Genomic DNA, 15,843 nt, shown 5'->3' on the forward strand with positions numbered 1-15,843 from the left:
AAATAAAGTTTATTTATTTATTTTGAGAGAGAGAGAGAGGAGAGAGAGAGAGAACATGCTTGTGCATATGCAAGTGGGGGAGAGGCAGAGAGAGGGAGAGAATCCCAAACAGATCCCAGGCTGTCAGCACTCACAGGCCGATGCAGGGCTCAATCCCACGAATGGTGAGATCATGACATGAGCCGAAATTAAGAGTGGGATGCTTAACTGACTGAGCCAGCCAGGCATCCCAATCAATATCTTTAAACATCTTTTTATTTTTATTTTTTCATGTTTATTTTTTAGAGAGAGAGAAGGAAAGAAAGTGAGAGAGAGTGTGGGGGAAATGCAGAGAGAAAGGGAGAGAGAGAGACCCCAAGCAGTTTCCACGCTGTTAGCACAGAGCCCTATTTGGGGCTCAATGTCATTAACCGAATTGTGAGATATAACCTGAGCCGAAATCAAGAGTCAGATGCTCAACTGACTGAGCCACGCAGGTGCCCCTCAATATCTTTCGTAATATGCAGCACATGTTTATACAAATAAGAGTGATGAAAATAAACATGTGACACACAAAAAGGAGAACCACGTGATGAAATTCAAGTTTGGTCTAAACAAGGAAGGAAAATGCTTTCAAGTACTCAAGTACATACATATGTAGGACACACATAGTAATTCTAAAAGCTCTCTGGTGAAGGAAGGCAGAATCTACAAAAAGATCTGAAAGGGCCAGATATCAGAACAATATCTCAAACTTGGAAAGGGATGATTTCCCCTAGAGGGATCAAGATTAACCTTTCTTCAGACTAGAGAATTAGGGGAAGGAGACCTCAAAAGTCAGAAATAATTGCCTGCTATTTAAAATCTTCTATAACACAATGAAGGTAAACTTCTTTTCTATTTCTATTCTAAGCCCATAATGCTGATATTTTAAAATAAAGTACAAAAAGAAAACTAAAAACCAATCTTACTTAGAAATATTGATGCAATTCCTAAATAAAATATTAGCAAATAGAATCCAGCAGTACATTAAAAGAATAATTCACCATGGCCAATTGGGATTAAATCCAGAAATCCAAACTGATTCAATATTTAAAAATGCATTACTAATATTCAGCACATTAATAAGTCAAAGGAGGAAAAAAACAAATGATGGTTTCAACATATGCTGATATGACATTTGAAAATTTCATTACCCATTCCTGATTCAAGAAGAAAAACTCTTAGAGAAATAGGAATCAACAGAAATTTCCTTCACATGAAAAAATATGTGTGCCAACTAAAAGTGTCATGGTAAAGAACGAAGCAGTTGAAGTATTACAATTAAAGTCAGAAATATAACAGTGATACCCACTATAATTGGTAGTGTTTAAGATTAATGAAGAAACATGTGAAACATTGCTACAAAGGGGAAAACATTATTTCATCCATTTTGTTCCACAAATATTGATTGAAAGCCTATTAGGTGTCAGTCATATAACATGGCTATTAGGACATACTGCCATGTAAAGATGGATGGGCTGCACTCTTGGAGTTTATATTCAAGTAGGGTGGATTATGTGCAAATTATATTAAGACTGCATGCCTGGAGGGGAAAAAACAGAATCGACTGCATTTTTAAAATTTAGTTGGGAACTAGTTGAAAATTACTTGGGTGCCTGGGTGGCTCAGCTGGTTAAGTGTCTGAATTTGGCTCAGGTCATGATCTCACAAGTTCGTGTGTTCAAGTCCCACATCAGGCTCTCTGCTGTCGGCAGAGAGCCAGCTTTGGATCCTCTGTCCCCCTTTCTCTCTGTCTCTCCCCCACTCATGCTCTCTCTCTCTCTCTCTCAAAAATAAATAAACATTAAAAAAAATTACCTTACAAACGTCAAAAGCAGGTATCGAAGATGATTGAATAAACATATTCCAGTTAAAGAAGTAACAAAAAAAACCACGCTAGAAATATAGAAAAAAGTACATAGCACCTCTTTTAAAAAATGATAAGCTACAAGTATGAAAAATATTGCCTTTTAAAAGGAGAGACAATCTTTATTCTTGCATAGAAAAGTTTACTGTAATGATAAAAATGCTTTTTAAATTAATGTATAAAGTAAATGAAATCCTAATGTGAATCATAACAGCTTTCTTTAAACTTCATAAATTTCAGCTAGAGATATAAATATCTTAGACTAAGATGAGAAATTCTAGAAAGACAGAATAATCAGGAGGGAGGAATATTCATATCAGATTTTAAGGCTTTTATAAAGCTACAATAATTAAAATACTGTGGTACCAGTAAAAGAATAGATAATCCAATGGTGCAGATTAATGAATAAATAGGTTTAAACCTTTATTTGAATTCACTGTGTGAGAAAGACAGCATTACAGATCACTGGGAAATAATTATTCAATCACTGATGATTTTAACAGTAGCTAAAACAAGTAAATTGGATCCCTACCTCAAATTTAACACCAGAATGAATTCCAGATGAGGTATAGGTTTAAATGTCTTTTTAAAAATGCAGTCATACAGGTATTGGGATGAGATGCAATTGAATATTATGACAATCTTGGAGGAATTTCCCAGGCCTGACACAAAATCTAGAAGCCATAAGGAAAGGAACTGATTCAAATTTAATACATCCTAATCTAAAACTTCTACATGAACAAACATTCCCAAGATATTAACAAAATATATTCACAGCATATAGCACATGAAATAAGCTAACCTTCTTCGAATATAAGGAGCTCAGTCTTACATATCAGTATGATAAGGAAGAAGAAAACATTGTTTTAAATGAGCAAAGGGTATGTACAGGCAGCTCACAAGAGATATAAATTGCACAATATCAAATATGTTCCATTTCACTAACAAACAAAAATGACCAAGAGATGTAACTTTTTGCCTATCTGATTGGCAAAAGACAAATGACTGCTACTATCCAGTCTGGGTGAGAATGAAGGCATTGGGCACTCTTTAAAAAAAATACATATATATATATACATATATATATGTATTTTTATTTTTTCTTATTTGAGAGAAAGAGAGAGAGGGGGAGGGAGGGAGCGCAAGCAGGGAAAAGGGGCAGAGGAAGAGAGAGAGAGAATCCCAGGCAGGCTCCATGCTTAGTATGGAGGCTGAGAGAGGGCTGAGGCAGAGCCCAAGCAGGACTTCATCCCATAACCCTGGGATCATGACCTGAGCCAGTATCAAGAGGAGGACGTTCAACCAACTGAGCCACCCAGGCACCCCAAGACATTGGGCACTCATACAGTACTGTTAGGATCATAAATAAGTTTAGGACACACTTTTTGGAGCAATTTGTCAACTATGTCAATATTTTATTATATTATTATTATTATTATTATTATTATTTTTATTTGAGAGAGAGAGAGTGAGAGAGAGTGCGAGTTGGGGAGAGGGACAAGAGGAGATAGAGAATCTTAAGCAGGCTCCATGCTCAGCATGGAGCCCACCATGGGGCCCAATCCCATGACTCTGGGATCAGGACCTGAGCCAATATCAAGAGTCAGTCACTCAACCAACTGAGCCACTCAGGTGTCCCTTGTCAATATTTTAATTGCTAGTACCCTTTTGACTATGAATTGCAATGTTAGGAATAAGTGCTGTAAGAGAAGACAGTGTATAATGCATGCTTGCATGTACAGGCATAGTGTTTATGTTCTTTTAAATAAATATGGAAAAACCTAAATTTTCATCTTTAGGGATTGGTTAGATAAGTTTTGCTATAATGCATGTACTAGAATATTATGCAGTGGTTAAAAATAATGAAGTAGATCTACATATTATTTTAGAAAAGGTCCACAGTGGGGGCGCCTGGGTGGCTCAGTAAGTTAAGCAGCTGACTTCAGCTCAGGTCATGATCTCTCCGTGAGTTTGAGCCCTGTGTCAGGCTCTGTGCTGGCAGCTTGGAGCCTGGAGCCTACTTGAGATTCTATGTCCCCTTCTCTCTCTGCCCCTCCTCCACTCGTGCTCTCTCTCTCTCAAAAATATGTACATGTTAAAAAAAAAAGGCCCACAGTGAATTACTAAGTGAATGTATGATGGGATAGTCTCTGTTGTATAACTCCTGCAATTCTGTTGGTTTTGGGATGTGTATTTGTAAATCCACAGGCATTTGCATAAAGCTATACATCAGATTGTTTTAAAGTTCTTATCCCTAGAGAATTCAATTCAAAGAAGAAGAGAGCAGAGGGAAATGAGAATATCACATGTTCTACTATATATTCTTCTGTATTGTCTCAAATTTTGTTTTAGATAGGGAGCATGCATTACTTTCATAGTAAAAAATAACTACAAAGATGTAAAAGGTTTTTTTTTCTGAAAATCAATCTGAAAATAGAACTCTGTTTTCCATGTTTCCTGATTCTCTTTGAGAAAAAGTTCTTTCATTTGTACTGGCATACTGGATTTCTAGCAGAAGTTAACTTTATGAACAAGTTAATAATCTACATTTTGAATTATTTATATGCACTTTGAAGCTTTAAGGCAGACAGGGCAAGCTCCATATTTTCCTCCCCTTCAGATCATAATCCTCCCTCTGACACCATGGTCTTCTCCATATTGATGAGGCACAGAGAGTGGAAAGAATGTTAGATTTCAGATGGAAGGTGTGCTATGCCTTCTTATCTGTTACCTTCCACAAGATAACCATGAAGGGCAAAGAAGTGAATTCAGCTGACAAATGTTTAGCCATTCTGGGGTTTGGTAGTGATGCAACATAGAAAAGTAAATTAATAGATATTTGTAGGAAGAATTCTTGATTAAGGATCTCTTTCCTGCTTTGGCATAGATTGAAGGATAGCCTTCACTTCCATCCCACCTCCACCCACCACCAGCCTTAGAGGCTCATTTGGTCCTTGGGGAAATCTGGGATTTGATTCTAAATCCCCGAGAGGGCTGTCTCTGGTCCTGATTCCTACTCCAGCAGTCCATTTCGATTCCAGTGTAACACGAGAGAAATTTGTTTGTTGCAAGAAGACAATACAGGATTTATTTTGTCCAGTTCCTGCAGAGTTAGATCTAAAGAGCACTCATATGGACCCAATCCTCTGAAGTGATTTTTGTTTCCTTGCCGTTCTCCTGACAAGAGACCTAGAATTGGGTGTCCCATCAGACCAGAAACACAGCCCAACAGACAGGCCCAGAATCCCACAGGTTCCTAAAAAAGAAAATACCTGTACTTCTATCTGTTGTGCTACTAACATTTGCCTGAGGATTGGTAGAATATGATTTTCTATTTCCTAAACAGCGGCTCTAATCTATGAAGTTATGTTTTGTCTGTGCGCTGAGCAGTTCTCAAAATAAAGCAGTTTTTCATGTTTTCTAAAGATTCTCATTGTTCATTCATCATTATTCTGTCAAATATTTGGCACATTACTTGACCAAAAATCTGGCAGGTGTGAATGGCATTGGTTTGAATTATTTTGCCTATAATCCCTTGCCAGGACTCTGATACCATTACACCATGTCTCATCAATTCCCTGTATTTCTAAAACTCGTTCTTCTAGGAGAGTGACCAAGTCCTTCCAAGGCTGGAAAAAGAAGTCAATGCTGCACTTCGAACAGGATCAGGAAACAACTGAGACATCAGTAGAAAACAGGAGAGGCTTTACCTAGCATGACTTAGCATTTCACCACGCATATTCTGCCTGTCCTTAATTTTGGAGACTAACCTGTGGGTGGGGCTGTGTGCTTCCAGGATGAAGGGGAAAAGACACATGCACGGGAAGAACAAATTCTATTTTAGCAACATACTTTGTTACTGTAGTCACAGCAGATGCAGCCCTCTTCACCAACATTTTCCTAGATCCCAATAAGCATTTAAATATTGGAAAGACACCTGAAATGTAAACTTTGGTGATCTGAGAGCCTTAAGCCACAGGAAAGTCATATAAAGCAACACTCTTTTGATCAAATTTACTTTTTAATTTTTTCCCTTTTCTTACCTGAAAACCTCTAACAGTTGTTTTAGTGCAGAGGTCATTTGTTGGATTTATCTCGAAGGAAGAGTAATGTGCCAAAGCGTATATATTTTCTTTCTGATTTCTGAAGATGCTAGAAAGCCCTGAAACTTTTATGGTTAGACATAAAATCTACCATGAAATGAGAACAGTCCTCTTATTTTTTTTTTAATTTTTTAAATGTTTATTTATTTTTGAGAGAGAGAGGGAGAGGGCAAGTGGGGGAGAGGCAAAGAGAGAAGGAGACACAGAATCTGAAGCAGGCTCCAGGCTCCTAGCTGTCAGCATAGAGCCTGATGCGGGTCTGGAACCCATGAACCTCGAGATCATGGCCTGAGCTGAAGTCGGACGCTTAACTGGCTGAGCCACCCAGGCACTCCAAGAACAGTGGGAAGTATGACCACAGCATAAGGTTTAAGGTGTTCAGGTTGCCATAACAAGATACCATTGACTAAATGTCTTAAACACAGACATTTATTTCTTCACAGTTCTGGAGCCCAGAAGTCCAAGATGGCAGTTTTGGTTTCTCTTGAGGCCTCTCTTGTTGGCTTGAAGATAGCGACCTTCTCTCTGTGTCGGTTGTACATGCACATCCCTGGTGTCACCCCCCTCTTTCTATAAGGACATCAGTCATATTGGATTAGGGCTCCATCCTAAGGACCTCATTTTAACTTAATCACCTCTTTAAAAAACTTATCTCCAAATATGGTTACATTGAGGTACTGAGGATTGGGACTTTGACATAGGAAGAGTGGAGCACAATTCATCCCATAATGAGGGGTGTGAGAACATGCTCCGATAGAAGGTATATAAACAGAAGGAATATGCAATGATGTGTAGCAACATTCACAGGCCCCAAGGAGAAACTATAATGACTAATTAGAACCAGTGCCTGTAGAAGGAAATTCCCTGGGTTCTCCAATGATAATACTGACTCTTCTACTCGCTATGACCCTCAGGAATCCCTTAACTCCCCAGAGTCATCCTAGATCCTTCATCTGAAAAGTAAAGTAAAAACAGAAAAATCCACTCACATGAACCACCATGTGAGGTTCAAATAAAATCTATACAAGTATTTTTTTTCTTAATGCAATCTATAAATGTAAAATGGTTTTATAACCAAGGATTCTCTAGGAAATTCCTTGGTGGAGGTGAGTTTTGAAGACCATTTTGAAGAGAGGAGAGAGCTGGCAGAAGGAAGAACACATTTTCCGTGGGAGGATCGTCCATGTTCATAAGTATTTTTTAAGTGAGCAGTGATTTAGAAGATCCAATTTTGACCAGCTCAAACAGAGCAAACAGTGCAATATATACTTTCCATTTCTTCCTCAGGCCTCACAGTCTTAATTTTTTGTTCTTTGTGTTTTTGTTGTTGTTGCTAATTTGGGGAATTGTACACATAACTGGCTACATGGCCTTAGTCACTCCCATATATTTTACAGTACCTAGTTTCCACGTGTATCGACATCTGCTTAGCCAATTCACAGAGACTCAGTTATGTAACAGATGAGAAAGTTCTTTGAAATGGTTAAAAAGAAAATATTCAGTTAGACATTGATGACATTTTATATAACAAACTAATTTTTATCCAGCACCTAGCATGTGACAAGAGCTGAATTAATGTCCGTTGCCTGAAAATGGTAGTTTTAAACAAAACACTACATTGTTCAGGAGAGTGCAATTCCAAGATGATACCTTTGGAATACAGTTCTCAGTATTATTGTAAGAAGAGGAAATGATAGAAACAGGATGGCCAGCTGAGATGCATACCAGGCATGATTTGATTGGGATCTGCCCAAAGACTGTGAAATGGAGGGGGAAGGGATAACATACTCTGAGAACTGGCATCATCAGCAGGTAAGTACAGAATAGGAGAAGGTTAAACACACTGGCCAGCCTCGCAGCATATGAAGCAAGTTTCTTCCTTATGGAATTAAAAAGTGTGGTTTTATAGGCCTTCTTTGAGTGTTGATGCAATGCATAATACATTGCTTAGTCTGCAAGATTATTCTATAGAATAATAATCTTTACTCTTAGAACTTGCATAGAATTCTGCCCAAGTTTTCTTTTTCTCAATTTCACTCTCCATTACTCCTACTTACACTCTATGTAACTACACAATGGAGATCAAAGTGCTGTTTATTTTCCTTAGCGCTCAGCTTTCTCCATCTCTCTCTGTCACCACCAACAAAAGTGTCCCTCCTTGTGTACTTAGATATTTTCCCATTCTTTTTCTTATTTTTGCCTCCACATCTTTATAATTTTCTTGTGCTGAAAATTGACATGGAGTAGCTTTCTGGATCTCATAAAATGGGTATGGCAGATTATTTGAAAAACTGGCTATATTATATTCCTTCCTATAAATATACCCTTTCCATGTTACTTAGTTTTTTTCCCATCAAGAGATGGATTCCACTCCCCTACACCTTCAACCTGGGCTGGACTTGTGACTTGCTCTGGCCAATAGAATGTGGCATAATGTAGCATAAGTGTACAAATTCTAAGTCCAGGCTTCAAAAGAATCGTGATTATCTGCTTTGTTGCAAAATTCTGACTATCCAGTGTGTGGGCTAACATGCTAAGGGATGAGACCTTGTGTTTCAGAAATGAGTTACCCATGGAACACCTGGGTGGCTCAGTCAGTTGGGTGTCTGACTTCCGCTCAGGTCATGATCTTGTGGTCCATGAGTTCGAGCCCCGCATCGGGCTCTGTGCCAACAGCTCAGAGCCTGGACCCTGCTTCTGATTCTGTGTCTCCCTTCCCCGCTCTGATCCTCCCCCGCTCACACTCTGTCTCACTCTCTCTCTCTCAAAAGTAAACATTAAAAAAATCTTTTTTTTAAATAAATGAGTTACCCAGCTGACTGTAGACACATAAGGCCAGCTGAGCCCAGAAAAACCAGCCATTTGAGCTTAGCCTAAGTTGCTGGCTCAGAAAATCACAAGCTAAATGAACACATTTTGAGGTGGTTTGTTCTATAGCAAAAATTATTACAATGGGCTACCGAGAACATTTGTGAAGTCTCCCCTTTTCTTTGATGAGAAATATTTGCAGCAGTTTCATACAATTCTCACATCAGTGTGTTACTGTATAAAGGTTGTGCAATAAAATAGTCTCTCAAGGACGTTTCAAATTCTTTAATTTTATAGGTTATATTATATATTATATATTCAGATATATTCTTTTTTCAGATATATTCATTATTAATGACATTTGGGACCTTCCAATATTCTTAAATATTCCAAAGCAAAAAGTCCAGAAGGTGCACTATTTTCATTTAATTTCACACTTCTAACATTTCCTGTGATTGCATATATGAAGAGGATCTACGAGTAAATAGAATCCAGAAAATGTTAATTTTCTTGATGCTGTCAAGGAGAGAACATTGGCTTGGTGCCATTGCTGCTTTGGGGTCATAGCCAACCTGGGAATGAACAGCTGTTGTTATTCAGAAAAATTCAGACAATATTTGGGAAGGTATTAATTTAGAGGAAAAAAACCCAAGAGGAAAATAGGAAAACAACAAACTAAATAAGAATAGCATTTTTAGACTGTAAAAATACCTAATGATTTCAGAAGTGTTTAATATTATCTTCCAATATAGTCCAGAGGGGGGCAAAGTAAGCAGGATTTGGAATGTCCCTAGCAAGGCATTCGAGAGGCAACATGGCATAGTGAAATTATATGGGATTTGGGGTCAGAGAAGAAGATTTTAGTTTTTTGGGCTACGGCAATTTTCATGTGTTCTCATTCACATAGAAACAAGTAGCTTTCGGCTCTGTTTATGAATCTATAACACACACCAGTTTAAAATATATTAATGATGTATATATAAAGATTCAGATTATTTCTTTCTCCTATTCTCTAAAGCAGTAGTTCCCAAAACATGGTATGAGTTCCCAGAGGGCCCAGAGAGAAGAAACTACAGTAAGAATCTAGCTGTCTTCCATTAAGCTGTACATTGAGAGATTTAGAAATACTTAAAACAATTCTATTCTTCTCACTATTTTCTTTGATTTGGAAAATACTTTTTATTAAAAATATTACTTGTGCTAATTTGTAATGAGTTTGTTTTGTTATTTTAAAATGGGTTAATAAATATTTACATTTGTTCTTCATTTTAATTTTGTAATATTATCTAATATTGTAAATACTAAACATAACCCATATGAATGAAATCCTTAACATACTTAATACTTTTTAAGAACATAAATGGGAAACCGAGACAATAAAATTGAGAACCACACCATCCAGAAAGTTTGGTCAGATATTATTATTCCCATTTAATAGACTGGGAACAGAAGAATTAAAAATGAATTTACTTGAAGGTGATTTATTGGATGGTGATCTAGAATGAAGAACATCTAACTCAAAATTCCTTTCACATTTTAAGTTTACTTTTCCCCAATGAGTTTTTTTTGTATTTCTAACATTTTTTATTGCTCAAGTTAAAATATAATAAAAATACGCTGTTTTAGAGTGCACAATTCTCTGAATTTTAACCCGTTTAGATTTATAGAACCATCATTCCTGAAGGGTACCAGAATTTGCCATCCCAAAATATGTCTCTTTGGCATATGGATTATTTTGAGCTAATGGCTATTGAGAATCAGTAGGTGCAGGGAAAACTTTAAAAACAGGATACAAGTTTTCCTTTTATAATAGAAATTTGCATTTATAAAGAAATTTTCACACAAAGGGACACTTTCCTGGTCTTTCATATGCCATGTAATTTGGATTGTATCTTGGACATTTTGAATATTATGCTAGAGTTCTCAGGGTCTTGCCCAAGTCTTCTGAAGAATGTTGATGTCTTTCTTTTAGCACACAACTGACTTTGTTTGTTTCAATTTTCAAGTTCTGCCTTATGGGAGTTGTGGTCTTAATGTCACTTCCTTTGTCAGTAACTTTGCAGTATTATATGGATCTGTCTTATGTGTGTTCCCACCTGTGGCCATTCTGAATCCTGGGTGGTGATCTACCTTGCAGCTCAGTTCTCAAAGTTGGAGGTATGTTATTATGTGTCAAAGCTATACATGTGTGTCTTGGGAGTGTTCCCATGAGCTCATGAACTACCTTTTCAGGTCACTCTCCCAACTCTTTTCTTTTTTGACCTTCCTAGAACTTTTTGGGCTCTCTGGGGCTCTTCTTTTCAGTTCAGCCAGAAAACTGGGGCTTTATTTTCCCAGTTCTGTCATGTACTCCCTGCAATTGTAAGCATTTCCTGAAGTGAGATGCAGCAAGAAAAAAAGCAACAAGTGCTTGCCCCACTCTTATGGGGTCTAATCTCTGATTTGTAAGGAAGCTTCTACTTCCTCATTGTGCCTCCCTTAGCCATCATGGTTGCTGTTGCTTCCACTGCCACCACTAATTGCACTGGATTGCTTGAGAACTGGGAGAGGACAGAAAGGAGAAAAGGAAACAATAGCACAGAGATTTTTATCCCACTATCTTTCACCGTTAGAAGATCCCTTTCCCATCTTGCAAGCTGTAACTTAATGACTCTTTCTGTGAGAATGCCAACTTCTGAGTATCAGGCTACATTGAGACCAGTTCTGCAGATATCAGAGACAAAAAATGGTAAGATAACTGGTGATTTAGTGGCACTTAGAATTATGCCCCCCCCATCTGCCTGTTACTATTTACTTTTCAGTGTTCTCAAATAGCTCCTCATGCATTCTGTCCATGTTTTGTTATGCATTCAGTAGCAGAATGTGCTCATTCCATCTTACCAGACACCAGAACCCCAATAAACTTTTTGCAATCGTGTAAAAGTGCTGAAATACCTAAGAAAAGATCTGCAGAGTTGGTATTAGGGAAATGTGATGCTTGGACTTTATAGCCTCAATTTACTCCTGTGACTTCTATTTCCATTTGTGAGCTTTTATTTTCTATCACTGATAACTCTATACTCAGGAGGAGCTGCTCCAATCTTAACCAGAAGTACATTTTTCCCTCAAATTTTTATAGTTCCTTTGAGGTATAATTGGAATGTTTAAATAAAATTGTATTAAAAAGCATGGTCAAGAGAACAAAAAGATGGGCCACAAACAAGGAGAAAATATATGCAAAAGATACACCTGATAAAAGATTGTTATCCAAAATATAAAAAGAATTCTTAAAACTCAACAATAAGGAATAATTTGATTAAAAAATGGGCCAAAAACCTTAAAAGATACCTTACCAAAGGTAATATAGATGTCAAACAAGCATATGAAATGATGATCCACATCATATGCCATCAGGTAAATGCAAGCTAAAACAACAATGAAATACCACCAGACCCTTATTAGAATATAATCTCAAACAAATCTAAACACTGACAATACCAAACGTTTGTGAGGATATGAAGCAAGAGGAGCTTTAATTTATTCCTGGTGGGAATGTGAAATGGTACAGCCACTTTGGAAGACATTTTGGCAGTTTCTTATAAAACTATACACATTCTAACCCTACAACCTGGCAAAGGAGTTGAAATGTATGTACACATAAAAACCATCATGTGGATGTTTATAGAAACTTTATTTATAATTTCCCAAACTTGGAAGCAACCAAGATGCCCTTCACTAGGTGAGTGCATAAATAAAATGTGATATATCCAGTCAATAGAGTATTATTCAGCACTAAAATGAAATGAACTACCAAGCCATGGAGGAAACTTGAATGCATATTACTAAGTGAAAGAAGACCATCTCCAAAGGCTACATGATGTGTGATGCCAACTATATGACATTCTAGATAAGGCCAAACTGATATAGCAAAAAGATCAGTGGTTTCCAGGGAATGAGGGAGGGAGGATTGGAAAGGCACAGCACAGAGGATTGTTAGGACACTAAAAAGACTCCACATAATACTGAAATGATAGATGCAAGTTATCCAGACATTTATCAGACACATTGAATGTGTAATACCAAGGCTGAACTCCAGTGTAAAGCATGGACTTCAGGTGATTATGATATGCCAAATGTAGGTTCATCAGTTGTAACACTCTGGTAGGGGATGTTGATAATGGGGGAGGATATGCATATGAGGAGGCAGGAGTATATGGGAAATTTCTGTACCTCCCTCTGAATTTCACTGTGAATGTAAAACTGATTAAAAAAATAGTCTTAAAAAAGGAATGAACTTTTGACATATGTTACAACATGGATGAAACTCAAAGACATTATGCTAAGTGAAATAAGCCAGACACAAAGGGGCAAATATTGTATGATTCTACTTGTATGAAGCACCCACAGTAAGGACAGAAAGTAGAACAGTCATGACAGGGGCTGGAGGGAGGAGGAGAAAGGGAAGTGTTGATTAATAGGTATTCATTTTCAGTATGGGATGATATACAAGTTCTGGAGATGGAGAGCAGCGATGGTCATACAAAAATGTTAATGCACTTAACGCCACTGAACTGTTGCACTTAAAAAATGGTTAAAATTTAATATTTTGTAATGTATACATTAGCACAATAAACAATAAAATAAAATAATTTTAATTATAAAAAGTGCATCGCTAAAGGAAGGAAGTAGGGAGAGAGTAATAACAGAACTAGATGGTAGGTTGGCAAACTATGGTGTGCCTATAAGCCAAATCCAGTCCTACCAGTTCATTTATTTACTGTCTATGGCTGCTTTTGTACTGTAACAGCAGAGTTTTATAGTTGTGAAAGAGACTATCTGGACTTCAGCACCTAGAATATTTACTATCCGACCTTTACAGAAAAAATTTGACAACCATTAATCTGAACGGTATGGTACAGACCATTATGGTCATCTTGGGATTCCCTACAAAGCATCTTTCTGCTAAACTTCAAGCCTGACCTATCTTTGAATGAGAGTATATCTTTGCAGAGAGAAAGGAGGAATGGGAAGTTCTCTTCTCCTTCTAAAATCTTACTTCTGCTTATTTAACTGTTATTAATAAGTTAATTTTGTTTTTCCAGGCATTCTGCTAGAAGCTTAACATACACTGCTAAAAAAGACATTCCTGCCCTCATGAAGCTGTCAATCTAAAACAATTTTTGTAGATAGCTGAAAGCAGTCTCTCTCTAACAGCCCCTTATTGATCCTGAATCTATTTTACTGGACAACATAAATCAAATCTGGCATTTCTTATACATCATAGCATGTCTGAACAAAAACATTTTTCATGCTTTCTTAGAATCATCTTTTACCCACTTAAACATTTATCCTCTTCATTTGTGATAAAAAGAATTATGCTAAAAATGCAATTCAAGTCACAGATATGTGTTTGTGATATCACTTTTGCATCATCTGCAAATCTTGTCCAGAAAATACATCTCATTTGCTAGTATATTTGCCTACAGCAGACATAGAGCATTATCCTTGACATGAATGAAAAACTCTTTTATTTTCAGAACTTGAGGGACATTTCCCTATACAAATGTTGTATTTCTGTTTACTGTTTAGGGAATAAATTTATGACAGTTCTTTTGTTTTTCTTTTTCATTTTTCTTTTTTGCAATAAGGCTTGTTTAATATAGCTCCAGAGGAAAAAAAAAATTGGAATGATGAAGCAGAAGATAACAAGGCAGTGTTCATTCAGCATACAAAGAAAGGTAACGGAGTTGAACATACTTAATAGTTCTATGAGCCAAGAAATGTCATATACAAATAATTATTTTTAAAACTTGGGGGAGGGGATATTTGTATCTTTATTTTAAAGGGAGGAAAAGTGAGGAGTTTGAAGAAGCTATAAATAACAGAGCTATTAAGTGGTAAGCAGCCTTCCAGTTCTGTCTCCCATGAAGCCATGTATAGAAATGGAGTTCTCTAAGAATTGAGGGAAATGTCCAACATAACCAACCATGATCCTTGTCTTCTTATGTGAAAAGGGAATTCTGAAATGACTCTGGCTCCAAAGAATATCCCATTGCTTCATGTTCTTCTATTAGATTCATCACCTATTTGTGTGACACTAAATTAACCAAGATTGCATTCATATGTTCAATTCATATATTTAAGTGTATTAATAATTTTTAAATTTATTTTGCCCAAGTTTTCATTTAAATTCTTGTTAGTTAACATACAGTGAGATATTGGCTTCAGGAGTAGAATTTAGTGATTAATCACTTGCTTATACACCCAGTGCTCATCACAAGTGCCCTCCTTAGTACCCATTATCCATCTAACCCATCCCCCGACCCACCTCCCCTCCAGCAATCCTCAGTTTGTTCTCTATAGTTAAGAGTTTGTTTTATGGTTTCTCTCTCTTTTTTCCCCACGTATGTTGATCTGTTTTGTTTCTTAAATTTCACATTTGAGTAAAATCATATGGTATTTGTATTTCAGTGACTTATTTCACTTAGCATAATACACTCTAGCTCCACCCACCTCATTGCAAATGGCAAAATTTCATTGTTTTGCTTTTATGGCTGAATGTATATCCATTGTATATCTTACCACCTTTTCTTTATCTATTCATCGGTTGATCTACATTTGGGCTCTTTCCATAGTTTGGTTATTGTTGATAATGCTGCTATAAACATCAGGGTGCATGTATCCCTTCAAATCAGTATTTTTGTGTCCTTTGGGTAAATGCCTGTAGTGCAATTGCTAGACTGTGGGGTAGTTCTATTTTTAATTTTTTGAGGAACCTCCATACTGTTTTCCAGAGAGGTTGCAAAAGTTGGCATTCCCACCAACAGTATGGGACTGTTCCCCCTTCTCCACATCCTCACCAACATCTATTGTTCCCTGTGTTGTTAATTTTAGCCATTCTGATGGGTATGAGGTAATATCTCATTGTACTTGTGGTTTGTATTTCCCTGATGATGAGTGATGTTGAGCATCTTTTCATGCGTCAAAAGACACATGAACTTACGACAGTTCTTAAAAAGAAGTAGAAATGAATTAAAATTACACACAATTTAAAGTCACTTATTT

The 15,843-nt window shown here is 36.9% G+C and overlaps 1 protein-coding gene across 5 annotated transcripts in view; it reads left to right on the forward strand.

Moving 5' to 3' along the window:
• Nucleotides 1–15,843, forward strand: part of IQCM (IQ motif containing M) — a 662,550-nt gene that overhangs the window by 507,675 nt on the left and 139,032 nt on the right. Inside the window, exon 14 of one of the 5 annotated variants that reach the window (XM_042935335.1) lies at nucleotides 5,494–5,516. The exons of the other annotated variants lie outside the window; for them this stretch is intronic. Coding sequence (XP_042791269.1) covers nucleotides 5,494–5,501 — 8 coding nt within the window. The 3' untranslated portion in view covers nucleotides 5,502–5,516. Of the gene's footprint in view, nucleotides 1–5,493; nucleotides 5,517–15,843 lie in introns of those variants that run through there. 5 annotated transcript variants of the gene reach the window in all.

Source organism: Panthera leo, chromosome B1 (genome assembly GCF_018350215.1).
Source record: "Panthera leo isolate Ple1 chromosome B1, P.leo_Ple1_pat1.1, whole genome shotgun sequence".
Classification (NCBI taxonomy): domain Eukaryota; kingdom Metazoa; phylum Chordata; class Mammalia; order Carnivora; family Felidae; genus Panthera; species Panthera leo.